The sequence below is a fragment of the Clarias gariepinus genome, chromosome 12 (genome assembly GCF_024256425.1).
Source record: "Clarias gariepinus isolate MV-2021 ecotype Netherlands chromosome 12, CGAR_prim_01v2, whole genome shotgun sequence".
NCBI classification, from domain to species: Eukaryota; Metazoa; Chordata; class Actinopteri; order Siluriformes; family Clariidae; genus Clarias; species Clarias gariepinus.
Genome location: NC_071111.1, coordinates 8,195,054 through 8,222,699, shown reverse-complemented (window position 1 = coordinate 8,222,699; position 27,646 = coordinate 8,195,054). Strand labels below are relative to the sequence as shown.

The window sequence follows — 27,646 nt, the reverse complement described above, 5'->3', positions numbered from 1 at the left end:
TTATGACGTCCTTAAATATCCGCTTCCCACAAGCCAAAAGACTCTCAGCCAAGGGTTTCTCGAGTCTGTGCGGTTTTCAAGGGGAGAACGTGACAGGAAAATGGGAATAATGCTAAAAAACATGTCTTCCCAGTTCCCTACTTGTTTGCCTCACCCATCTGTGGGAAACTGAGGAAGCCAGCATCCATGACATCGAATGCACTTTCAGAGAGAATCAAAAGGACACAAGCGGAGAAAGCAAAGAATAAAGATAGATGAAATTCTGACCATAATGTTACATCATTTTTCCACTGTTATTCACAAGACACACACACACACACACACAGCCTTGACTGTCCATTACACACACAAGGACACAAACAGTCCTTTGAGAAGAGAAAAAAAAATCCCTCGTCATAAATCTACCACCTGGACATAATATTTGTTGTTATTTTCGTATTATTTATGACCTCCGATGCCTCGCCTCGCCACACAAACCTTTAAACGCAACGGAACAACATGACATTAGCAAAACACCGATGACAAAATCCAGCCACCAGAAAACCCTGCCAACTGGCGAGATCGATGCTAACTGCTAAAATAACCGCTGTCGTCCTCGAGAGCACGAATCATCCATCCTGGTGAAACGTTTCTGGAACGGTCCGCTCGTCCGCATGTACTATACATGCTAGCACAGTACGCTCCAGTGTTGTTGGGCTGTTTATCACCGATGAGAAGAAGCAGGTCAGCTGTTGCACGGCTAGACAAATGGCGTAGCGCTCAGGAGGACATCCGTCTTCCGCATGAGCGATGGATCCCATTCCTCCTGACTTAAAGCTATAGGAGCAACCGGTTGCGGTGGGAAAACAAATCCCATCATTTTCCGGATCTGTTATTAGGAAACGAAATGCCCCCGATTAACGGGAATAGTAAGCAGGAATGTGTCCGTGTAAGAGTGGTTTTAAAGGGGGGGAAAAAAACACGATCCTGTTAGGGATAAATCGAAGGTATTTGAACGCAGCTGTTTTGTGAATGTAATCGCCCGGCTTTTGAGAAAGCAGTTCGGTCACAGTGGTTTCAAAGTATTTTATTATCCTGTCTCTTTAAAAACCTCAGTCTCTTCTCTCTGTAGCTGCCAGCTGAGCTCGTGCTCACAAATATCCTCCATGTGTTCACCTGGACCTGTTAAAACAAATCCCTGATCGAGGGTTTTATTAGTGTGAGACTGAGCAGATATTCAGGTAGAGTAAAGGAATCTGTCCTATTACGCTCAGCTGTAAATAAAAAGCCAATACACTGATTTTCACACTGTCATTAATATTACTGTAAGTGATTATAGTTCAAAGGAACTGGTTTTTACCAGCACATCTAATCTTTCTCTGTTTTTGCTTTTTTTTTCATATTTTTTGTGATCTCCTTCTTTCCCACTATTATTCACCAGCCACTGTACACCCTGCAGAAATCTCCTGCTGAGCTAACAGAAATAAAATAAGATTTTTGCCTGGGAGAAAATACATGGTGTAGTAGGAATTAATAGTGTGTCTGGTCTCAAACTTTTTTCGTCTGGCGTCTGCAATTCTCAGACTAAAACCGATTCTCCATCACGCTTTCGCCCCTGCAGCTTTTCCATCACGTATTTACAAACTATCACTTTCCTTTTTTTTTTTTTTTTTTAACCAAGCTCAGGTAATTGAGCAAATGCTTTCTTATTTACCTGTGCATGCATCATTTATCAAACTTTTTGGTATAATTGTGTCGTTTTGCAGACATGCCAGATTTACACAGGTTTCTGTAACCCTGATTTTTATTTTTATTTTTATATATACTCATCAATTTTATTATTATTTTTTAAAATAAATAAATCCTGCTGCATGGTGCAAAGCGTGTTCACGGCACAGAGAGCTTGCAGAAAGTTAAAAATAGGGAAAAAAACAAAAGATGACTAAACAGTGAAAGATTGCCTCCTGAGCATGGCGTGTGTTAAATCTTTCCGTAATGCAGCTCAGTCATTGTGACATGCACAAACTTTTGTTCTTAATCAACGCACAGTCTTGTTTAGATTCATTTATGAACTTTTTTTTTTTTTTTTTTTTTTTTACTTCATTCTTTTAACAAACATGCAATTAATTCTTGCATATAAGGGAATTAAATGTACACCACAGAAAATTGCAGTATATCACAGGTTCTGTGTTTTTGAAGCCGGTCAGCTAAGGTTCACACAAGTTCAACAAACTTTTACCAATTTAAATAGATTTTCATGAATGCCACATTTCTTCTGTAAATGTTTTTGTAAACATTTATTTTATTATTTTATATTAAATAAATGCCACCATATCCAGCTTGATAAATGAAGCCCAATTGGGAGAGTTTACTCAACTTCCTCAAGTTTTATTATTCTACTCCATCAAAAGAAAAAAGGAAGGTTTCTCGTCGGCCTCATTTTGTCACACGTTAGACGCAGAACCTCAGAGAAACGATCCCCCCCTCTTGGTCACGCAGGTCCAAAGACAATAGTGAGCATTTAGCACACGCAGCACTCGGGTCCCTGGAAAGCAGAGCCAGGCAGTTGCAGGGAAGCAGGGTTTTGGCGGGCCGGGGGTTTTGGGTCTACCTTAGCGCACCTATCCTGTTACTCGGCTCCACGCTATCCGTGGCTGTATCTCTTGTCTGCCCACACCTTTCCTCCCTCCTCTCTGGCGCTGCACGAATGTATTCATCCTTTTTTTTTTTTTTTTTTTTTTTTGCTCTGCGCTAGTAGATCAAACAGACTCCTCGGGGATGAAGAATGTGTTGGGCCGAGCATCTATTTCATACTCAAGCTTCACTCCTTATACATGGGGCAAAAAAGTATTTATTTAGCCACCAATTGTGCAAGTTCTCCCACTTAAAAAGATGGGAGAGGCATGTAATTTTCATCATAGGTATACCTCAACTATGAGAGACAAAATAAGAAAAAAAATCCAGTAAATCACATTGTAGGATTTTTAAAGGATTTATTTGCAAATTATGGTGGAAAATAAGTATTTGGTCAATAACAAACTTTCATCCTAATACTTTGTTATATACCCTTTGTTGGCAGTGACAGAGGTCAAACGTTTTCTGTAAGTCTTCACAAGGTTTTCACACACTGTTGCTGGTATTTTGGCCCATTCCTCCATGCAGATCTCCTCTAGAGCAGTGATGTTTTGGGGCTGTCGCTGGGCAACACGGACTCCAAAGATTTTCTATGGGTTTGATATCTGGAGACTGGCTAGGCCACTCCAGGACCTTGAAATGCTTCTTTGAAGCCACTCCTTCGTTGCCCGGGCGGTGTGTTTGGGATCATTGTCGTACTGAAAGACCCAGCCATGTTTCATCTTCAATGCTCTCGCTGATGGAAGGAGGTTTTCACTTAAAATCTCACGATACATGGCCCCATTTATTCTTTCCTTTACACGGATCAGTCGTCCTGGTCCCTTTGCAGAAAAACAGCCCCAGAGCATGATGTTTCCACCCCCATGCTTCACAGTAGGTATGGTGTTCTTTGGATGCAATTCTGCATTCTTTCTCCTCTAAACATGAAGTTCTATTTTGGTTTCATCTGACCATATGACATTCTCCCAATCCTCTTCTGGATTATCCAAATGCTCTCTAGCAAACTTCAGACGGGTCTGAACATGTACTGGCTTAAGCAGGGGGACGCGTCTGGCACTGCAGGATTTGAGTCCCTGGCGGCGCAGTGTGTTACTGATGGTAGCCTTTGTTACTTTGGTCTCAGCTCTCTGCAGGTCATTCACTCAGTCCCCTCATGTGGTTCTGGGATTTTTGCTCACAGTTCTTGTGATCTTTTTAACCCCATGGGGTGAGATCTTGTGTGGAGAAAAATCGAGAAAAATTATTAGTGGTCTTGTATGTCTTCCATTTTCTAACAATTCCTCCGGCAGTTGATTTCTTCACACCAAGCTGCTTAGCTATTGCAGATTCAGTCTTCCCAGCCTGGTGCAGGTCTACAACTTTGTTTCTGATGTCCTTTGACAGCTCTTTGGTTTTGGCCGTAGTGGAGTTTGGAGTGTGACGGGTGTCTTCTATACTGATAACAGATGCCATTAATACAGGTAATGAGTGGAGGACAGAGGAGCCTCTTAAAGAAGTGGTTACAGGTCTGTGAGAGCCAGAAATTAGGCTTGTTTGTACTGTAGGTGACCAAATACTTATTATTCTTTTACTTAAATTTCTTTTAAAATCCTACAATATTGATTTTCTGGAATTTCTTTCCTTATTTTGTAAATAGTTGAGGTATACCTATGATGAAAATTACAGGCCTCTCTCTTTTTAAGTGGAAGAACTTGCACAATTGGCGGCTGACTAAATGCTTTTTTGCCCCACTGTAAAAGGCCAGAAAGGCCCTCCAAGGCACATATGGTCTGAATGAGTGTACATTTCACTGAACATGCGAGATGGGGTGTGTATGGCAAGCCGGCTTGGTTTATATAGATAGATATATAGATGTATAGATGTATATACTGTAGATAGATGAAGTCATATCTGTATGTTTTCTGGATGTTACGCTTGTTCCTCATATCTCGGGCAGTTCCTACAGGATAATCAGAAGGGGCTGTAATTGTGTGGAATGTTTTGTATAGTTACAAATCAGACCGAGGGATATGATGTATGATAAGGTTTCTGGGCTTGGAAAGCAACTTCTTTTAGTTCCTTCTTCCACAAAGAATTTTGATTATGCCATTATGTGATTGTGATTTACTGTGATTTAGTAATGCGTTTTATATTACAAATTCTTCTCATCATCTGAAATCATTTACGTCGTGTCACTGTTTATCGCTTTTTTTAAGAAAAGTTGGCTCTGCCGATACCAGTCACATATGGTAACAGATATTCCATTTGTGTCCTGGCTTCTTTAAACGTGCTTCCTGCTTGGAACCCTGGAACCATTGCTACACAGTGGATATCAGCTGGATCATATTGCTAACAGGACTCTCTCTCTTTTTTTTTTTTGTATACAGATTATTCCCCCGCTCATAGACCTCAATCAGAACCGCAGCAAGCTGAAATTGTACATTGGCCACCTCACAGCCCTTTGTCATGAGAGAGACCCTCAGATCTTGCAGGACCTGGCTCCACCCTCAGCTTACCACCGCAGCCAGAGGGACGCCTGGGAGGAGGAGCTACAGAAGATGAGCATGGAGGAGGTGAGTGATTGATTGTCTGACCGCTGACATCACTAAGCTTATTGCGCGATTCATTTATTTAATAAATGTTTTTTATTTTTTAACCAAATGAACGTATGCGTAAAAGATTCGGACATGGTACCGCAAACGTTTCTTTAGATACTTGGATTCGTCTGCATCGATTATTAAATCCATCTGGCTTGGCCCACGATCGAGCCCCTAGCTGACACTAAAGCACGCTGCCCATAAATCTCCCATTGGCTTTGTGAATCTGACTGGCTGTGTGTAAATGCCATTAGGCCCTTTTATAGAGTAAAATGTGTTCCTACAGAAAATAAATAGTCCAATATATTGGTTTTATTAGCCTTAAATTCTCTCCCTCGAACGAAAGTCTAACAAACGCTGCGCAACTGTTTCTTAAAGCCAGAAATAAGCGAAGGAGGGGATTTAAGTGGGACTGAGGAGGAAACTTCACGTGAAGATTTCATCTCGCTCTTATAAATCTTTCCTCAGGACTACATAAGTGCGTCTTTTTCTTTTTCCCTTTTTTTTTCTTCACATATTTGAAGCTATTATTCTACCTGCCATGCCAGTAAATTGTCTGTAAACATTGAGTACTTTCAGTTCCTCAGGCACATTTTTCTCAATTTTTCATCCATTTTAAAACTTTTGCAATGCCATAAAAATAAATTGTCTGGAAGTCTATATAATATGCATTATACTCATGTTAAAACAACCCTCATTCTTCAAGAAGAGTGATATGCAGCAGCGTTTGCCAAGCTCCGCACAACGCTCATGTGTTTCCCAGCGCAGTGAACCGTCTCCCTGGCAGGTTTTTGGCTCGACTTCACGTTATTGAAAAGCATTTTTGATTTGTAGGCAACTCAACGACAAGCATTTGGCACGGAAACAAATGCTGTATTAAATGTTTTTTTTTCCTTTTAACTGCCCCCTCAAAAAAAAGGCTTCATTTAATTTTCTTTCTTTTCATTAATATGGAATAGAGAAGAGAGAAGTCTGTACATTCAGGTTCCTTTTGTGAGCAAACGCTTTCATCAGCAAACATGCATCCTTCTCCGAGAAAGAGACCTCTTCAGTCCTTCCAGGTCATCACTCGACAAAAACACAGCAGGTCCCGAATCCCTGTCATCGTTGTGAAATTGAATTATTTGCAGCAATTGATCGAGGCAGAGTCTGGACGGCATTTCAGGAGACCTGCTGGGGTTAAAATCGGCAAGGATGCAGGAGGTTCAGGTGGTTTGTGCCAGCTCGTGTTATTGCTCCAAGAGGTGCTCCTGATGGATCCTGTAGTGGATCAAAAGAGCTGAGCTTCAGCCGGGAACAAATCACCGATCAGGACGCTTAAAGTAACACCGTGTGTGGTGTGGTCTAGTCTGGTCGGCCGTTTTTATCACTCACATTTACAGCATTCTTACAGCACATGGTTTAAAAGTCAAATGTTGAACACATTCAAACACGCATTCAGATAACGTTCACAAAAATAACTTTTTTCACCTTGCCCTTTTTTATTTAACGAAAATGAAGCCAAAAAACAGGCTTCAACAGGATTTAAGACTTTGCTTAGAATTCAAAGAGGGGGCATTAACTTTTACACAAGACTGTACAGTATATGCTAATAGAATAAGAACATTAAAGTGTTAAGATTTACTTTATTTCAATACAAAAGCAGTCTTTCTAAGTAATCTCGCAACAGATGAGAGCGAGAGAGCACTTTTTTTTTTATCTAGAGGAAATTCAGATGATGTAACTTCCTGCTAAATACAGTACTTGATGAGTTCCTGTTGAAATGTTCGATTTAAGATATGAACTAAAACATTAGCCGAACTGAATACTTTTCATCGGCTATAATAGGTGACTTGTGGAAGAGATCTTAAAGATTACTGACACACAAAAGCAGAAAATAATACAACTTTTTCCTGTTCCCTGTTTTTGTAGAGAGCATGACAGACAGGGTGAAGGACAGGGGGAGGGGTTCCCCCCCCCTCTTTATTCACTGACTGTTTGCGTCTCTCATAATAATCACCATGCATCAGTAGTTTAAACCGTAATATTAATTTCCCATAGATTTTTTCCTGTGTAGGTTAAAAACAGAACAAGGCGTATAAAATATGGGACATTTCCAGTCTGGACTCCAATCAGACCACATGACGCTTTTTTTTCCATCGCTCCAAAGTCCAATCATTATGTTCCCTAGTGTTTTCTTTTTCTGGATTAGTCTCACTAACAAGTGGTTTTCTTATGGCCACACAGCTGTTTAGTCCCGATCCCATGAGTTCTCATCACACTGTGCATGTGGAAATGCTCTCACTGTCACTATTAGCTATGATTTCATACGTACATACATACCGCATTTGTTAAAGTATCAGCAATATGTCACGCAAATGACACCCCGGCCCTGGAATTACTCATATGCATAAATCTCTTCATTCCCCACTGTTGCAGCAGACTTTGGTGATCAGTGAAATTGTACTGTACAGTACATCCGCCTCAATAAGGGAGGGAAAAAACCCCAAAAAAACACAAAACACCAATTGTACAGATATGTGGCCTCATGCTGAGAGCAGATGCTCAACAATACTCTCACTCACACCTTGTCCCTCAGACACACTCACCGGGACTCGTTTGGCCTTGTCGAAGACTCGCGAGTCCAAAAGTGAGAGATCATGAATATTTCAATTTCTGCCGAGTCAGACGCTGGAAAAACGCGAGCATATATCATGTAACACTTTCTATACCGAACGGATCTAAAACCATTTCGGTGTGTTAGTGTGGATACCGTGCATGTGTATACCATATGTACAGTTCAAGGCATGTAACCGAGGGCGAGATTCACGGCTGTTCGTTTTCGGAGTCTTCCTCTAATCGCCGAATCAGTTTCAGATGTGGGATTGGACGAGACGCAAGCCTTCACAGACTTTGTCTGACTGATATCTTCCTTGACCTCTCTCTCCTCATCTCCGTATTTGGAATTCATCCCCTCCTGTCTGTTGGCTTACTGTCCTTCCTTTATTATGCTTTATTACTGTACACTGCAGTAATATTGGAGATCACTATCTGCTTCATGACATAAGGGGGATCGGATAGCGGAGCGCTCGGACCCGCACGGCTGAGAAGAGAGTCGCAATTTATCGTCTGTCTTCTGATCCGTTGTAATTCCCTCATGAAGTTTATGTCCCGCATTAAGGAATACCTCGGAAGAAAAGAATTTTGATAGGCACTTTTAGTGGAGCACTGTTTAGTAGCCGTACTGCTATTACTGTTTCTGAACCCAGCCCCTTCATCAGAGCGGCGTTTTGGGGACCTCAGCATGTCTGTGGTCTTCTGATTTACGAGAGGACGTGCACCATTTTAGCTCCTGAATTGTTGCTGGACGTGATTCAGGGCTTCGTGATGTTTTGCCTTGCTCATGTGTACTGCCTCAGATGATTCAATGTTTTCATTTTTTTTCCCTCCAAGAGACTCTTGTCTTTTTAAAGGAGCAAGTCCTTATACTGTACATATCAGCCATAACATTATAAATGGTGGGATATATTAGGCATCAAGGGAACATTTTGTCCCTGTACCTGACGCGATGGAAGCAGAAAAAATGGGCCAAGCTTGAATCCTGTGTGAGATGTTCCCAGGCCGTGGTCAGGACCTACCAAAAGTGCTCCAAGGAAGGGAAACTTCAATTCAATTTTATTTGTACAGCGCTCACAAAGCAACTTTACACAGCTTTACACAATCAAAAGAATTAAGTTTATATGAAATGTGAATGTGTGTGAATCAAAATGATAAATGAACAGTGGCAAGGAAAAACTCCCTGAGATGGTAATAGGAAGAAACCTTGAGAGGAACCAGACTCAACAGGGAACCCATCCTCATCTGGGTGAAAACAGATAGCAGAGATTGATGTGCATATTATTATGCAAACCAGTATAATTAAAATATATATATATACAATTGTGGAAAATCAGTGATGGGATCATGGGCAGTCAAGGCTCTTTGACGCATGTGGGGAGTGAAGGCTTACCTGTATAGTCTGATCCAATAGAAGAGCTACCGTGGCTCAAATTGCTGAAAAAGTTAATGATGGTGCCGATAAGCGAATACAGTAACAAGTTCCAGGTGATGACTTGGCCTCCAAAATCTCCAGATCTCAGTCCAGTCGAGCATCTGTGGGATGAGCTAGAAAAACAAGTCTGATCCATGGAGGCCCTGTCTCAAGACTCACAGGATCCGCTACTGACGGCTTCATGCCAGATCCCACAGTACACCTCCAGAGGTCTGGTGGAGTCCAGGCCTCCACGGGTCGGGCTGTTTTGGCAGCTAAATGGGGAGCTACTCGGTATTAGGCGGGAGGTCGCACCTTGATAGGCAGTCTGTTGGTTTAGAAAGTCTGACTTTTACTTATGAACAAATCAGTGTAAAGCCTGTTATATTTAAAACTGTAGTTAAATACAGTGGTTTGTAATAATGAAAACACACACTAATTTATGACTTGTACGTATGTTGTCTGTTGGATCGAGGAAGGGGAATGCTGTCGGACACTTCCCATTCCAATCATGTTGCTGTTAATACACAGTGTGTAACTTTGTATGTGACTTATTTTTTCCTATTATTAATTATTGTAACCTTCCAAAGCATTAATCCGATGGACATGAGTGCATAAAAGAAAATGAAAACTATCACGATGAAAAAGAGTGTGAAAATAATAACAAAAATGGATCAAATTCTGTCAGTCATTCTAAAAATGATGTGTTGTATCTTCGTATTTTGGAGTTCATCCTCTTCTGTCTGTTGTCTTACTGTCCTTCCTTTATTATGCTTTATTACTGTTTACTGCAGTAGTATTCACATTTAAAATGTTTTCATGTATAGAAAGGTAAAATATAAATCCTATACTGGAACAAACATTTGAGTAACGCGTGCTAAATATGAATGTTATCTACATTCTCCATTCAGGTTTGTCAGAAAGTATTGATTAGTTCTCTTGAAAGTACAGTAGCTCCAGCTGCAAGATGTATATAATTGCACTCATTGCGCAAATTGCACAATTGCACAAAGTAACGCGTTAAAGTGCTTGGATTACTTTCTTGATGTAACTAGTAATCCAACGCGTTAGGTCCGCCATTTAGGTACTCCTTAAGTTAGTCTTATTTTTTTTTTAAAATGTTATCTGTTATTCAGACAATTTATATAATCCGTGAGCCAGACAGCAGTGATTCCATTAGTGTGTGTGTGAGTCCTACAAGCCCCACCCCCGATAACCCTCCCCCCTCTGTTATTCCTGCTGTTGTACCCCTATCTCACCTATGCGATTTGAGCACCGTGAGCCGTCGTGAGTGACCGTCCGAAGTTCCGCGAACTTCTGCAAGGTCCGCGAGCTTCCTCAAGGCACCTATGGCCACTGCTAAAACCGTGAGGTGAGATCGGGGTATTAGTAGTTAACAGATTATGGGCCTAACTTCGCTAAGTAATGATCAAGGTCTTGACTAAAACATCATGCATGAGGAGTTTTTAATATTTGCAATGAAAAAATACTCAAACTAGTTACTTTTATCAGAAAGTAACACTGTAATCGATTACTTTTTAAAGACAATTTAGAATTTTGTAATTAGTTACTTCCTCCAACACTGTACGGGGCCGTGGAGATTGCATGGTGCAGTATATAATCACATGATGAGCTACTTGTTTTTAAAGGGGGGGAAAAAAACAAAACACGACTGGCTGTTGAGGAAACGGTTTGTTATAGCTGCTCTAAGGCAAATAACAACAGCCGATATTACACAACACTACATGTTAATATGAACAAATAACATGTTGGTTTTAATATCACTGTTTAATATTTATCGTTGATGTAATTATCAGTGAAATACGTAAAAAAATGACAAAAAAAGTTTGTTTACGTTTGTTTAGAGCTGATACGGCTCTACTTCAGTCAACATTCGAAGCTAAATAAAGCACACTCTTTTCTGCGTACCCCTTTTTATATACCGTGTCTGTTTCTTTTTATTCGGGTGCACGTGTGTAATATAAACTCCCTAGCGTTCCAGTCAAATCACACACCCCCACTTTATATAGGTTTACTTTAGAAGCATATAAAATGTTTGCTTTTTATTCCCTTTTTATGTGAACTGGGTGGTAATTACAGCTTTTCTAACTTTCCCCACGCCTTGTGTTCTGGAAACTCTAAACATATAGGCTTTAGTTTTCACAATGAAAGCGAAGTGTACGCTACAGTCAGTAGTGCATAAATAATGCAAGTGGTGTAGATTGAATTGAATTTCTCAAGTAGGATCCAGACAGTCAATTTAAACACATAGACACACACACGCACGGTTTTACGAGCTCACACCCCTCCGTTTATTTCACACACTCTGCCAGACTCGATTCACCCCGACCGCTTGCTCATCCTCTGTTGTGGTCAGTGCTGGTTTTATGACCTTGTTCCTCATGCCAGCTTTTTCCTCTCTCTCTCTCTCTCGCTCTCGCTCTCGCTCTCCGATGCTGTAAATGTTTTTCTTTTTTTTTTCTACAAGATGTTGCATTTCTTTTTAAACGACTGCCATAAAGCGAGGCCTTTCAGTCACACAGTGATCCAGTGGTCCTGCAAAGATAATAAGCTTCTCCAAACTGCATTCTGTCAGCTCAGGAATTAAATGTAGCGAAACCAAAACAAAGCCTTTGTGTACACAGTAAATCTAATAAGGTTTTTTAGGACTGGGGGAATTGCTGGGTCATACACGAAGCCGTCGTCTAGTCAGTGAGTCATGAGCGAATCCGAACTGATTCATTATTTTGTAATGTTGATCGCTCCTCTCTTGTAGTGCCGCATAATTGCAATATCTGTGATAAGCCGCTGCCAAAATAGCGCTGTCGAGTGCAAAAGTTTAAATCTCCACAAGGTCCTTGATTGGTAAAATATATATATATATATAATGGGTGCAAATGGGTTTTGTCTTGCCACAAAACAACACACGGGAGATACCACAGAGGCTGGAGGTAGGGGTAAAATAACAGAATCTGCACCCAAAGAAAAAAAAAAAGAAGAAAAAAACTGTTTGATAAAAATATGGGGATAAATGAGTGAAGAAGAAGAAAGTGTCCAATGGAAGCCAAACACACACCACATTCTCTTTGCGCTGAAGTGGGATAAATTGTCCCTGGAGACAGATCTAAAGTCAGAAGAGTGGGTCTGTAATGTATTACAGAATATTTATATCACTTTCAGAAGCAGAGCCTTTTTACCCTGTTATACGCTACTTGACCTTTTTGTTTAATAGAATCTGTTAAACACAGTATTTTGGTATAAAGTGCATATCTTGTGTTTTTTTTTTTTTTTTAAGGGTATGTAAACTTTTGCACTTGACTCGATGTTATCCAAAAATGTTGTCCGGGCTAATCTTTAATAATGTCCTGTTTAAAGTCGAAACAATCTGTACCTGCTCTAATACACACGGGTGTTGGACAGGTTGGTTCGGACAAGGCATAGATTCGTATCAGGACAGATCATTTAGACAGTGAATATGGTGGATATCGTTGTCACGACGACCTACAGAGCTTTTAATTTCGCCACATGTAGCGTCTATAGCTGTGCGCTAACTGTAACATTAACATTTTTCTCTGCATGAGATGTTCAGTCAGTACTTTAAAACTGTACGCGCATTCAAACATCCTGCCTGCTGTTTTTGAATAAACAGAAACAAGATGGGTTTTTTTCTGCTTGAAATCCTTTATTTTAAAAAAAAATAAAAAGGGGGGATTGGTGTGAAACTGGCACCCAGGCCGAGCGGTTGTGAGCTGCGGTAGAAACTACGTGACTGTTCCCAGTGCAGTCTGTTGCCGGATGCCTGTTGTGGCCAGCTGCTGGCTGACAGGCCCATGAATCCTGGGCAGCATAAATGCAGACTAATTTAAACAGGCAGGAAATGGGAGTAAACATGGCAGAACAAGGCCGCAGTGAACTGTGCATTATATTACACGTTCAGCAAACTTATTTTCACTGATGTAAAAATATCTGCAAACAGATGAGAAGCTAGCAAAAAATTAAAGGTTGGTCTTTTCACTGTTCACCGTAGCTGAGCTCGTGTGCCCCGAGCGCAAATCATCGCTATTCGTTTCTTATTAAAAGAGAAAGTGAACTCGTTAGGGCTTAGTTTAAAACTAGAACAAATATCCAGAGGTCGATGATCAGTCCCTAACACTTGAAGGTGTCAATGTGTGGTTGAACAATATCTGCAGTCTCTACCGAACAACAAACTTCACATCCACTTCACGTCTCCGCTCCGACGGCTATTTCAGGCCGAGGAAAACACGGGACATGTCACATTCGATCTTTTCATGAATTCCTCTCCTTTGCGCGAGTTTTGTCTCAGGTTTTTGCTGTCATTGGCTTAGCCTGTCAGCAGCCGTACTAGTCGCGCCAAAGCACACACAGGACCTATCATATTAATAAAAACCATTAAGCTGACTTAAGAGAAGACATTTATGAACCTCCTTGGTTGAGTAATGGATTTTTACACATGTGTAGTGAGCTGTTAAGGTCTTTTTAAAAGAGCTACTAGCAGTGTAGGAACTGCTGTAGAGTGAGGAGATTATGATGGCAGGAAGAAAAGCCTGTGCTGCCACGACAGCTTGTTCAGAACTTATGATCTGTCCGTACAAGTGTACTTGTACTTGTTTTTCATCCTTGATAGTAAGAATTAATCACTTATTGCTTAAATTTCCCAGCATAACCAAACCACTTTTTCATTACTGCATATTTTCACTCTAAATTTTTATTTGCAATAAATTTTAATAAAAAAAAAACATACTTTTACAGCCTTTAGAGCAGAAACGATATTAGCTGTGCATCTTCACTGTATGTATAACAAGTACAATATACACCTTAAAACTGCTGGAAGGATAAATTCCACCACTGTAACAGACGTGTGTGGGGTTTTCAGTAATATACAGTGAGGTTGAAAAGTCTGAAACCACATTGAAACTAATTTGGGGATTTGTTTTTCCCCTTTTAAACCATAAATAAACATGAGTTTTGGACTTTTTTTATTCAATACATAGAAAGGAAGTTTTCAATGTTCAAGATTCTATCCCGCTCATATGTCTATATTTAAATGTTTTTAGGCATGTTGTTTTAGATAGCATACACCAACCAGTCATGACATGAAATCACAGAAAGATGAAGTAAATAACATTATCTAATTACACTGACCCCTATCAAGGGTGGGGTATTTTAGGTGGCATGTGAACGGTCAGTTCTCAAAGTGTTGGAAGCAGGAAAAGAAAATGGCCATGTCTAGACAACCAGGTCAGAGCATTTTCGAAACAGCAGGTCTTTTGGGAAACCGGCTCCCAAATTTAACTGAAACGCATGGGAAGAGAAGGCTATCCCTGTTGGTCTGATCCCACAGAAAAGCTACTGCAGCACAAACTGCTTAAAAGGGTTATGCTGGTTTCGATAGGAAGGTGTCAAAACACACTTTTACGCCCCGGTCTAGGGAAAGGCCGTAATATACAATAAAAAAAATAAATTTTTGAAAAGGTAAGGTGAAATACTAATAATGGGGTAATAAACAGGAGCTGAGATCAACTGCTCCTTTATTCTATATACAAATATTTACAAGTGTGGTAATGTCTTCAGGAGCTGACTAGGCTAAAATAAAACACTAACTAGAAACACAACGATCGACCTAACCTAACAACCAAGCAAAATACATCAAATCTTAATAACCTGGAGAAAAGGGGGAAGAGCAAAAAATGGCATTGATTTCCTACTTACCAATATGTACAGTACTGAGCCCTGTCCAGCACAAAAACCTCCTACAAAGGACACATGAGCATCAGAACTGGAGCTGTTAAAGAAGGTCTGATGATCACTGTGTGGTGCTACAGTATGAAGATCGTACTATGGGTATATGATTATGGTTTGAGGAATATGACGAAGAGCTCTAGGTGTTGACTTAGAATTTAGATTCCCCGGATGTCAATCTGATCGAGCATCTGTGGGATATGCTGGAAAGATCCACGCAGGCTCCTCCTCACGGTTTACTGGACCTGAAGGATCTGCTACTGACGGCTTGGTGCCAGCTAGGAGGTCTAGTGGAGTCCAGGCCTAGACTAGTCAGGGCTGTTTTGCTGGCACAAGGGGAACCTACTCAATGTCGGGAGGGTGCTTTTAATTTGTATTTAAATGTATAAACTCAGTTTACTTACTCGACTGCATTTGACTACAAATTCTCACTAGCACTGTTCTTACTTTCCTTTCCTGCTCGATACTGGAAGATGTTTTTGCTTGCTTGAAAGATTTCTGAAAATCTGTACATCTGTAAATAAAAAGCACAAATTTGCAATCATTAGCAGTCACTCCTTATCACAAGGAAATGCTTTCAAATTATCTACTTGACAAAATGTTATTTAAATATAGACAGGTGGAGACCATTATCCATTAAATTTTAATTAATCGTTAAAAATTTTAACCACATTAAATCAATAAGAAGGATATTTTGTACAGTTTCCTTCACATCTAGAACTGTCGTGTATTGAAAAAGTGACCTCAATGCTGAAAAATGCTGCCTTTGCAATCTTAGGCGCAACCATATGCCCTCAGCTCAGACCCCGAATCAGCAATAACTTAAAAACAGACTTTCATCATTTTGTGGTGGATGTGTGCGCAAAAGTTATTGCCAGCAAGCTTTCGTTGTGATTGTGTTCGAAACTCGGCCCACACTGCCTTCACCAAAACAGTTTGACCTCATCCAGCATTGTGGTTGGCATCGGGTGCGACTTGTACGTCCACTCCTGACCACATTAGCCCCGAAACGCAATTAAACTTGATTGACGGGCTGCACAGATCGGCTTGAAGCTCATTCTCCAGGCATTTCTAATCAGATGCGGCCAGTCCTGTTCGGTGCAACAACCACAACCCTTCACCGTCAGGGCGAAGTCCAGTCTTTTCCTATAGGGAGTGTCTGTAAGGTTAGTCTAGAGTGTCCAATGCACAGTTTAAAAATAGAGAGAGGAATAAAGGTCGAGTGGAACGACACATTAGGCTGGAGAGCTGAAGTAAAATGGTTATTTAAATGTCAATTCTTTATGAAAAGAGATAATCATTATTAAGTGGAAAATGTCCCAGACATGAAAAAGACAGAGTCATTCACTTAAAGGCTCTGTGTATAAAACACTGGCAGGCTTAAAGAAAAAACTTGCAAAAATCAGGATGTAGACAGTAGGATGTCTTTCACAAGATACAAGTCATTACGTTACTGGTTTAAAGTAATTAATATATAGTTCAGGGCCGTTCTAGCCAAAGGTTGCCCCAGAGAATGCTGTCAGGAACAGTGTGTATAATTTATTATAAGTAAAGAGCAGGTATTAAACACAAAATTATATATTTTTTATTATAATTTCAATTATGATTTAGCCTCCTAAAATTATCCGAATTTTTCTTATGCAGTTTGTATTAATTGATATATAGTGATTAGGGATGCACCGAAATGAAATTCTTGGCCGAAGCCGAAGCCAAATAATAATGAAATGCTTGGCCGAAGGCCGAATACTGAATGCGGTGTTTCGCATTTTTTCCCATTTATTTTGCCAATTTATATTAATTATTTATTAAATAGTAAAAATTAGTTTTTTACTATTTTGTGTTGCTTTTCAGAAAAATAAATCAAATAACAAAAATACAATTTCAAAATATTTAGTTAACACTGAACATTTTTTTAACATTCCAGCAGATATTATACAAACAAAGCACAATATAACTTAAAATAAATAAATTATTAAAATAAAAATAAAAATTATTTGGCCATCTTTGAAGCCCCCCTGACGGCTGAAAGAATGTAACTCTGTATGTCTACAACAACAAATGTGCATTAAATAGTGCAAAAAATGTGGATTCGCTGTTGCCGTAGCCGTCGCCGTGTCTTTCTCGTACTCTGCATGATGTTCGGAGTGCTTTTTTTGCCTATTTTTGGCCGTATAATTTCGGTTGCCGAACATTTGGTGCATCCCTAATAGTGATGCATCCGTTTCCAAAAAATCTGTTAGCGATCCGAACATTGCTCATGAATACCTCACTCTAAAGCTTTTTTAGTGTTTCAGTGTAAATCTTGCAATTCCAATTTTATTTGTCACATTATTTGTCATACACAGTACTGTACGATATGCAGTGAAATGCTTATACAACCGCCAGTGACCTTAAAAAATAAAAGCGTATACATAAGAAATAAATATGAATAAAAAGAAATACGATAGAAAATTAATTTAACTAGTTAAATATACTGTACAAATAAGGACATAATAACAATATAGCAAAATATAGAAGAAAAAATAGAAATTTGTGAAAAATTTAGAAATGACTGGGGGTGTGCAAATATGCATAAAAAGTGACTTATTAAAGTGTCTTGTACAGTGGTCCAGAAATGAAAATATAAATATGTAGTGCAAGTGTGCATGAATGTGTCTATAGTGGCCATAAATTGCCCAGTCAATGTTGGATGTTAAAAAAGATGTTATTAGTCCCATTTATTGTTTAAGTACATGTAACAACCTCAGCAGCAACCTCGTTTCCCCTCTCGTCTGTTCCAACCGCTCAGTATTAATGTCTCTGTTTATATAGAGTAATAACCTGGCAGGAGCAATACTGTACCATAAGAAAGAAGGCAGTTTCCCCAAGGCGAGGCCATTCTGCTCAGGGAATCTCTACTAAATTTAAATTACATTTTAATTAACACCATCACGCTGCCACTTTTGGGCCCTCGGGCAAGACCCTCTCTGCTCCAGGTGTGCCGTGTCATGGCTGACCCTGCGCTCTGACCGCGATTTCTAAAACAATAGATTATATGAAAAAAAAAATACATTCACAATTCTGTTCAGTTTATGATACATCAAGGCTGGCGGTTGTTTTCATTCTTCTTCTAACATTACAGCTAACTTACTCTCAGGTTCAGAGATTTTTTTAAATTAATTTCATCCCAATTTTTGTTTGTCCACATAAAGTAATAGTCTGCTTATTCAATTAGAATACACACCTTCACCTTTGACCCCTTCGTCCCGCGTACCTGAGCTGGCGTGACCTTGGGCGATGGAGAGTTGAGGAGTCTTTGGGGAGAGCTGTCAGGCTCTAAGACAACACCGTAGGGAAAAATTCCACTCTAGCACCAGAAAGCGACCTCCGTCGGGGAGCATTAGCGCTCTGGCTTGGGGAGAGGGGATTTCAACAGAACAAGGGAAGATTGCAGTGACCTCATCTCAGTTTATTGAGGAGGGGGGTTGAACGGGCACCCGAAGCTTTAAGAGGGATTTTCTTAAAAGCAAGCGGTTTATGTAGTCAAATCCCCCCCCCTCCCAACCCCCCTTTCCTTTAAGACGAGTGTCTAATTTTGCTGAAGTGAAAAGCACCATTTCCTACTCTAAAAATCATTGCTTTTATACTTGTCACATTTAGGGAAAAGTCTGTCATCTTTTTTACTTTATGCAGATTTATTGAAAGAGATTTGATTGCTTTACCAGATTTCCAGATTTTAGACCTAGCCCCAAGTCTCTCTTTTCCCCCCCTCCTTTCACTTTTCCTTGACTCCATCCTGGCACTGATGGAAACTCAGTCTGGATCCAGCCAAGGACAGGGTTTGCCCATGGCCGTCATCTTTATCCCTCTGATTTAACCACCATGCCATGGGAGCACTCAGCTCACGGCCTAATTTATATCCATGTCTCTTTTTTTCTCCTCCTTTCTCTCGCTCTCTCTGGGGCAGTGCGAAAGGGAAGTGAGGTGGAAGCACACATGTAAGTCAGGACCAGAAGGAGAGACGAAGGGTTCAAAGGTTAGAAGTGATGAGCAACATGGGGACGAAAGCTGGAAGAGGAGAAGAAAAGTGTTATTAAAGATTTCAGATTCGCCCGCCACCCTGTTTTTTTGGGCGGGTTTTTCGGTAAATATAAAAAGAATTGTTGCCGAAGAAGGACTCGTTCGTTTCTGATTTCTATAAGCATGTTTAAGCCAGCTGTCTCTTAAAGTTGTTCATCATCTGGTGGGAGAGTTGAGTTCTTCCTGCACCCATTATAATCCAGCTGCTGTTTATCTGGGGCTAAGAGAGCGCCCTAGCAGTAAAGGTGTGATAACACCCGATAAGAATCCACCATGATAAGAGAGAGCAACACACACCAAAAAAACATCCTCTCTTTCTGCTTTGCTCTTTTTTTCTCTCTCTCTCTCTCTCTCTCTCTCTCTTTCTCTCTCCTCATGTCCCCACCTTGTGGTTTTGGGTCAAGGCTGAGAAAGGAAACCAGTTTGGGAGACAGATAATGAGACAGATACCTCCCTCTTATCTAAAGCTTTGTGTTATCTTTACTGCTCTGTTTTTTCAGAGGATCTTTACTAAGTAGACATAGTAAAGTGGTGAGAAGACCCAGCAGCCATGCCTACACCAGAGAGCTCATTCACTTAAACCGAGTCGTGTCGAGATCTCGGACTAACCTTAGAAAAAATTACACACTGCCTGGAAATTCTCAGTTGAAAGTCGCTCATGTCCCGAACTCTGGTCTTAATCAGTGTCTAGCAAACGGGCCCTGTTTGTTCCCATCTGACGGATGTGCAGCTTTGCCGTAATTAGCCTCAAAGTTCCAGCATGCCCTTTGGATTAATAAACATTTTAAGATGTTTTTCTTTTGAATTTCATTATTGCTATCAGATCTCATTCCCGTATTTATATCGCCTGTTTATAATCATGCTCATTTGGTGGAAACGTTTACCGGGATCATAAATAACGAGAACTAATTTGCTTAGAAATCGCATGTGAAGTGAGTGGGGGGTCTTGTGTTTTGTTTAGAGAGAATAATTTGCCCAAACAGAATAATTACATCACTTCCAAAGTCGGTGAGAGAGCAATGCTAATGCTAATGAGGATTTCGCATATGCAGGTTGTACTCGATAGACATGGAAAGCTGTGATTTCTGAGAGATCCAGGACAACACCGTGACTGCAGAGTCACATACGAGGTGGGGGGTGAAGGAAAAGAGCGACTAAGGACTCCAGGATGTGAAAAGAACCAAAAATAATTTATGTATAGACAAAAATAGAATTGAAGTAATCCCTCTTTTTTATTCTGAAAAGTTTCTCCAAGCTGACGTTTCAGTACATTTACACCAATGTTGGGAGACATGTTTAAAAATATAACAAGAAAGTAAAAATGTATACATTCATAGCTAATTCATAACTTTTTAATCTTCAGGGCGTCCAAAAAAAAAACATTTCAAGTTGAGCTATTAGTATAAGTGGGAAAGCTAATGAAATACTTCGACATACAAATGTTAAATGTTTTCTGTAACATTGTATATTTTTTTATTAAAACATATCAAGACAAACATTCCAAGTGAACAACATGTGTTATGTTTCTACACACGGATTACTAACATGTTAATAATAATAATAATAATAAACAAGTTGTCCTTTCTTGCGAGGTTTTCAGTTCAGTCAGCTCCTTAAGTAGCTCGGTGCACGGTTGTATTGCCAATACTTAAACATGCACAAACTTTTAGGTCACCTGAGTTATGTATTATAAATGAACTTAAAATCCTCGGGTTGGAGTTACCTAGGTACTAACCCTAAAAATGGGAATTTTTTTTCTCCCCCATATTTTTAAGCTAGCTTTGAGCTCCAAACCTCCTGCAGTTTCTCTGCCGTGTGCTCTTAATGGAGCTTAGATAGGTGGCCTGACTGCACCCCTCAGCCTCGTATCGAGCATCATATATCAGCCTCCGATGAGCCTCATTAACCCCCCTCATACAACACGATGTCATCTTTCTCTGTTCTACCTGCTCTTTTATTCTGTGTATCTGTTTTCCCACATGTCCAATATTCCCAGGGGTTAGTCTAAATCTGGGCTAGCAGCCCTTTCTATAGACTTGAAGCTGCCGTGCTTTCGTTTTCACTGCGAGTCATTTGATGCATCGTGCATGGACATACGAGATGAAAATTTGACACAGAGAACGGAGTCTTGGCTGTTTTTCTAAATTTGAGCATCAATAAATGCCAGTTTGTATCCTTATATAAACTTGTTCAGGTCCACTTAGATTCTGATTGCCCCCTTCCAGTCCTGGCCCAGATTCATTCTTAAGGATTTAATCTTTTCCCCATTTCGCCTTGGCGCAGAGGCCCAGATATGGAAAGTCTTTCCCGGGCATATCCGTCACGGACTCCCCCCTTCAGAGGCTGTGCAAGCGGAGCGTAGCATTAGCACTAGCTCTGTGCATCAGCAATGGATGCTTGTCATTCTCGCCGCTGGCCAGGCGTGTTTGCCCTGCAGTTGTACAAACACCAGCCTGACAGGTAGCATTGCGTTGCGCCATCTGAACCACCGAATCCTTGTTTTGTTTTATTAATTATGAAGCGACCATTCAGTCCAGGCACACACGCGCACACAATACATAAAGGGGAAGCGCTTTTTATGATATATGAATATGCGCTCTCATTATTGTTGCAGATGTCTTTATCATTAACCTTGTTAAATTTGGGCGAGCCAAAGAAAACAGCTTTGTGGGTTTGTTTTTTTTTTTTTCTTTCTAAATATTCTGCGGATGGAGAGCTTTTGGATCTTTGGTCTGCGTTTAGATCTGAAAGGCAATTTGAAGGTTTTGGACAACATCAAATCTCTGCCTGTTCACAGAGGCCCGCGTACCTTTGGGGGAAATGTGGGGCGGATGACTTGGAGGCTCTGCTGGGTAACGTTTGAGTGATGAGCGACGCACTGAAATAAAAAATTCTTCACCGAAGCCAAAACTGCAAGTGAAATTTAGGACACGCTGGACCCGAAACTGAGGGGAGAAAAAAAAATAAAATCCTAATGCTGGATGATGATGAATAAGAATTTCTTGAGGTTGTTTCTTATTCTTGGAAAGCATCAATGAATTGCTAATGAATTACATGTAATGAAACGCTTTTATTGAAATACTAAAAAATACACTGCCTGGCCAGAGAGAAAAATTCACACACTCTTAGATTTCATTCAGTCACCTTTTACTTTGATTGCCGCACACACAATTCAGTGGCTAGTTCATGTGAGAAAATAAATGTTTATGCTCCTGGAATCACTCTTTCAGAATCTGAGTCCATCAGGGAAGAAAACCTCCATAGATGTGATAATCTGGTCATTCAGTACATTTAGGTGGTCAGCTGACTTCTTTTTATTGCCACATAACGTTACTAAGCCAGACCTGAGTAACTGAAGCAACCCCAGATCATAACACTGTCTCCAGAGGCTTGTACAGGTTCATCGCTTCAAATCAAATTCATCATTATTAAACATAGCTGTGGTTTTTACTGGTGATTTTCTTTTTTGACTTGCACGTTCAAGTGTTTGTGATCTCCCTTAATGATTTCTTTTCCAAAGAATTTGTCATTATTTAGTGTTCTTAAACCAGTTCCAGTCATTTAAATCTCCTTAGTTGTTGTCTTTGCTTGATGCAGCCCAATAGTTTGTCCTTTCTGAAATGTTGACTTTATTTTATTTGAACCATTGTAAATAAATATATTTGAGCAACCCTCAATGTAATATAGACTACATAAAATTACAAAGATTAAGAAAAAAAAATAAAAAAAATTCTCACTTATAATACTTCAAAAATACCTAGGCTTATTTTAAGAAGTTATCTAAACCTTTTCAGCTAATATTTACTTACTTAGGGTCGTGGCCAAAAGTTTTGAGAACAATTTTTTGACACAAATATTAGATTTCACAAAGTTTGCTGCTAAACTGCTTTAAGATCTTTGTTTCAGTTGTTTGTGATGTACTAAAATATAATTACAAGCACGTTGTACGTTTCAAAGGCCTTTATCGACAATTACATGACATTTATGCCAAGAGTCAGTATTTGCAGTGTTGGCCCTTCTTTTTCAGGATCATGCTCTCAATCAACTTGTGGGCCAAATCCTGACTGATAGCAACCCATTCTTTCATAATCACTTCTTGGAGTTCGTCAGAATTAGTGGGTTTTTGTTTGTCCATCCGCCTCTTGAGGATTGACCACAAGTTGTCAATAGGATTAAGATCTGGGGAGTTTCCAGGCCGTGGACCCAGAATTTCAACGTTTAGGTCCCCGAGCCACTTAGTTATCACTTTTGCCTTATGGCACGGTGCTCCATCGTGCTGGAAATGCATTGTTCTTCACCAAACTGTTGTTGGATTGTTGGTAGAAGTTGCTGTTGGAGGGTGTTTTGGTACCATTCTTTATTCATGGCTGTGTTTTTGGGCAAAATTGTGAGTGAGCCCACTCCCTTGGATGAGAAGCAACCCCACACATGAATTGTCTAAGGATGCTTTACTGTTGGCTTGACACAGGACTGATGGAAGCGCTCACCTTTTCTTCTCCGGACAAGCCTTTTTTCAGATGCCCCAAACAATTGGACAGAGGCTTCATCGGGAATATGACTTTGCCCCAGTCCTCAGCAGTCCATTCACCATACTTTCTGCAGAAGATCAATCTGTCCCTGATGTTATTTTTGGAGAGAAGTGGCTTTTTTGCTGCCCTTCTTGACACCAGGCCATCTTCCAAAAGTCTTCGCCTTACTGTGGGTGCAGATGCGCTCACACCTGCCTGCTGCCATTCCTGAGCAAGCTCTGCACTGGTGGCACTCCGATCCCACAGCTGAATCCTCTTTAGGAGACGATCCTGGCGCTTGCTGGACTTTCTTGGACGCCCTGAAGCCCTCTTAACAAGAATTGAACCTCTTTCCTTGAAGTTCTTGATGATCCTATAAATTGTTGATTTAGGTGCAATCTTAGTAGCCACAATATCCTTGCCTGTGAAGCCATTTTTATGCAACGCAATGATGGCTGCACGCGTTTCTTTGCAGGTCACCATGGTTAACAATGGAAGAACAATAATTTCAAGCATCACCCTCCTTTTAACATGTCAAGTCTGCCATTCTAACCCAATCAGCCTGGCATGATGATCTCCAGTCTCGTGCTCGTCAACTTTCTCACCTTAGTAAACAAGACGATTACTGAAATGATCTCAGCAGGTCCTTTAATGACAGCAATGAAATGCAGTGGAAAGGTTTTTTTTGGGATTAAGTTAATTTTCATGGCAAAGAAGGACTATGCAATTCATCTGATCACTCTTCATAACATTCTGGAGTATATGCAAATTGCTATTATAAAAACTTAAGCAGCAACTTTTCCAATTTCCAATATTTATGTCATTCTCAAAACTTTTGGCCACGACTGTACTTGCTAACTAAGCAAGTTTTTGTGAATTTTTGTGCATATTTTTTTTTATTTTTTTATTTTTTTTTTTTACAACATGCAACTTTTTCCTTTCTCATTTTTCTCTTCTTCTTTTCTCCTCTTACCACAGAGCATTGTGTTGGTGGAAGCGTTAATGGTTAATGGGCCTCTCTGACACCTGTGTGTGTGTGTGTGTGTGTGTGTGTTTGAGTGTGTGAGAAAACGCTAGACTGGGGCACCTGCTCCTGCTCTATCATACTTCCCTGGGCCGCTTGGCACAGCGTATCCTTGGCCATCACCCTCCTTCCCGTTTCCCGTCTCGCTCCAAGTGGAAAAACAGTTTTCCGCGTATAAATGCGATTCTCACCTGTGATTATCATTAGTGCATGAGATGCAGTAAAATATGTTAAATACTCGTTTTTAGCCTCGGCTTCCTTTAACGAGCGGAAAATTAAAACCAGCGAAATGAATTCCAAGCGCAGAGCCGTGTTCTAATGGTTTAAAATGATGCACTTTGCAGAGACAGGGCTTTCCAGCAGCGTTTTAATGATGGGGTGTTAACGGGAAGTTAGACAGTCAGATCAGGTGGCGAAGAGAACGAGAGAGAGAGAGAGCAGAAGGAGATTATATAGTCACTGTAGCTTCACACCTTCCTGATCTCTCTCTCTTTTTTCTTCCTTATTTTCACCTCATCTGCGCTCGCTCACATTTCTCAGCTCACAGACACTTTCATGGTCTCGTCTGAGCCGACAACTTTATAGTTGCACTTGACTTACTTTCACTTCTCTTTGACCCAGATGGGCTTCTGTGTTCACAGTTGGACAGAAGGGGAGGAAACACAGGGAGTGCAGGAAGGAACAAATAAAAATCCTAGCATTAAGATTTTAAACCTGGCTGACCATAAAATCTCCCGGGCCTTAATCACTTTATTTGACTTAATTGTGTTTGGTAAATTCATAAAGGGATTAATTAATATAAAAAATAAAAAAAAAACTATATGGTCTTGAAATGTCAGATTAATTAACCTGGCGTCATAATAATGATATTTATTGTTGTTGTTCTTTCAAATTTCCAAATCATTCTTGTTTAAAGGACTGAAACACTTCAGGGCGTGCTGTTTTAGGAAACTTGAGAATTGGCACCGCAGAGGTTGTTGATTATTTTCCTATCCCAGCATGACCCTAGAGTATTTTACTCCTTACTTACTAAAAAACAAAAACTCATTAATGTATACAGCTCAAGCTGTGGAGAAACCGATCAGAATGGATTAAGCAGATGTTTTTCTCCTCTGCCTTCTTCTTCTGCAGCTGGAGTCGGAGCTGGAGCAGTGCGAGCGAGAGAGCGCCGAGCTGCAGGAGTACGCCAACTCGGTCCTGCAGCAGATCGCAGACCACTGCCCCGACATCCTGGAGCAGGTCGTGAACGCACTGGAGGAGTCCTGCTGAACGCGCCACACACTCTTCCACTTTTTTTTTCTTTTCTTTTTTTTTTTATTGGGAAATCCAGACCTGCGTCCGGCCTCCTGTCTCCCAGCTTACGAGCTCAAGGACACCAGCGTGCGTGTTAGACCCACACTCCCAGGCACCGGACAGGAAGGACAGGAAGGAGCCGGGGGTGTAAATTGGGACGAGCATCAGCAACATCAGCTCGGGGCACGAGCAGAACGAGCCTCGCGGGGGTCATTCCTGCATCTGTCTTCTCCCTGACTCTGTGTCTCATCACCTACCTATCCTCCCTTCTGCTGGTTTACTGCTTCAGGTCCCTGATGTTTACAGCTCGCTCAAATACACACGTGTACACACACACTGAGATGAAGCACTGAAGTGCAGTATTAAAGAAGAAGTCCATTAAGTGCATCAAGTCTGAGGGAAACCAAAACATCTTACCCTTAACATGTGCTCATGTCTGAAGAGTCTCTCTCTCTCGTTTTCACTGTCAGTCCATAAATCTGCTCCCTGACCGTCTCCAGATGCAAAAAAAAAAAACGTCCTTGTTTCTTTTTCTTTGTTGCTCATATTGAGTGAGTCAAATGATTTCACTCCAGAGTCATTAGCTGTCTACCGAAACAAATCCCCCCATACAGCACCGTAGGTCAATCCATAACCCTGTTACTACCCAGAATTCACTTCAGACTTGCGTTTAATATGCTGCCAGAATCGCCTGGGAGAGCGCGGAGAGAACGTTTGATATATTCTTTGCTTTTTTTTCTTAGGCTTATTTCCGTTACTGTTTGTTCGTCTGAGTCATTAAAGGAAATTAGAAAACGTATAGTTATTGGCAGGATTGTTATTCGTACTTCCCGACAGATGATTTGTATTACAGAGACGTGTATATGAAAATATGCACTACATATATAAAAAAAATATATATATATATAGGAAATCTAGGATCAGGACAGTAGGTATGTTTTATATAAAGTACATAGTGGCCTGAATTACTTCAACTGAGCGACTGTTACTTTTTCTTCCCCTCCTTTTCTCAGTTTAATGATGAGTTCTCCTGCCGCTCTCCGTTATCTCTCTCTCTCTGTCTCTCTGTCTGTCTCTCCCACTCCCGAGCCCCTCGTCCCCACACCTCGCCAAGGTGAATCCGCTCACCGTTTATGACTATATGAGCCTCTATATCTCCGGGCCAAGGGTGTCCAAGAAATCAGGGTCAACTCCATCATAAATATTGCCTCACCAATTATACGCGGATTTGCTTTAAAGTCCAGAGTTGATTCTCCCCGTGGACGTGGATGACACTAGGCGTAACTCGCACTCTGATCTTCTTCTTCTTCTTCTTCTTCTTCTTCTTCTCCTCTTTCGCTTTGCCAGCGTTTCAGCGCGCCGATAAGCAGCGTGGTAGAGTGTCACGTCTGTAATCTGCGCAAGGCTTTATCTTTCTTATTAACACACACACACACACAGAGCGAGAGTGTCATGCCACGCCACCAACCCCTGCACACACACACACACACACACACACACACACACAGACAGATAAGCCAAGGTAAACTTGTCGCATGTTTGTTTTACTTAAACGTAGACTGGCATCATGGTGTGAGTCACAGGGGATTTACAGCGTCTATTTCAACCTGTTTAGAAACCCAGTGCAAAAGTTTACACGCCCTTAAAATAAAACTAATAATAATAATAATGATTTAACATAATTTGTTCCTGAAAGCCATCCTGATTTAACACGACCCTGAACAACACACTTTAATCTGCTTGTGACACACACACAAAAAAAAAAAAAAGTAGTAGATGATGATTGGGAAATAATAATAGCATG

General features: G+C 40.6%; 1 protein-coding gene across 2 annotated transcripts in view; it reads left to right on the top strand.

The window, feature by feature from the left end:
* The window catches only part of erc1b (ELKS/RAB6-interacting/CAST family member 1b), a 220,985-nt gene extending 193,827 nt beyond the window's left edge, over positions 1 to 27,158 (top strand). For both annotated transcript variants that reach the window (XM_053508595.1, XM_053508594.1), the window contains 2 exons: positions 4,980 to 5,165; positions 25,681 to 27,158. In XM_053508595.1, coding sequence (XP_053364570.1) covers positions 4,980 to 5,165; positions 25,681 to 25,818 — 324 coding nt within the window. In that variant the 3' untranslated portion in view covers positions 25,819 to 27,158. The remainder of the gene's footprint in view (positions 1 to 4,979; positions 5,166 to 25,680) is intronic.
* The last annotated feature ends 488 nt before the right edge of the window (positions 27,159 to 27,646 follow it).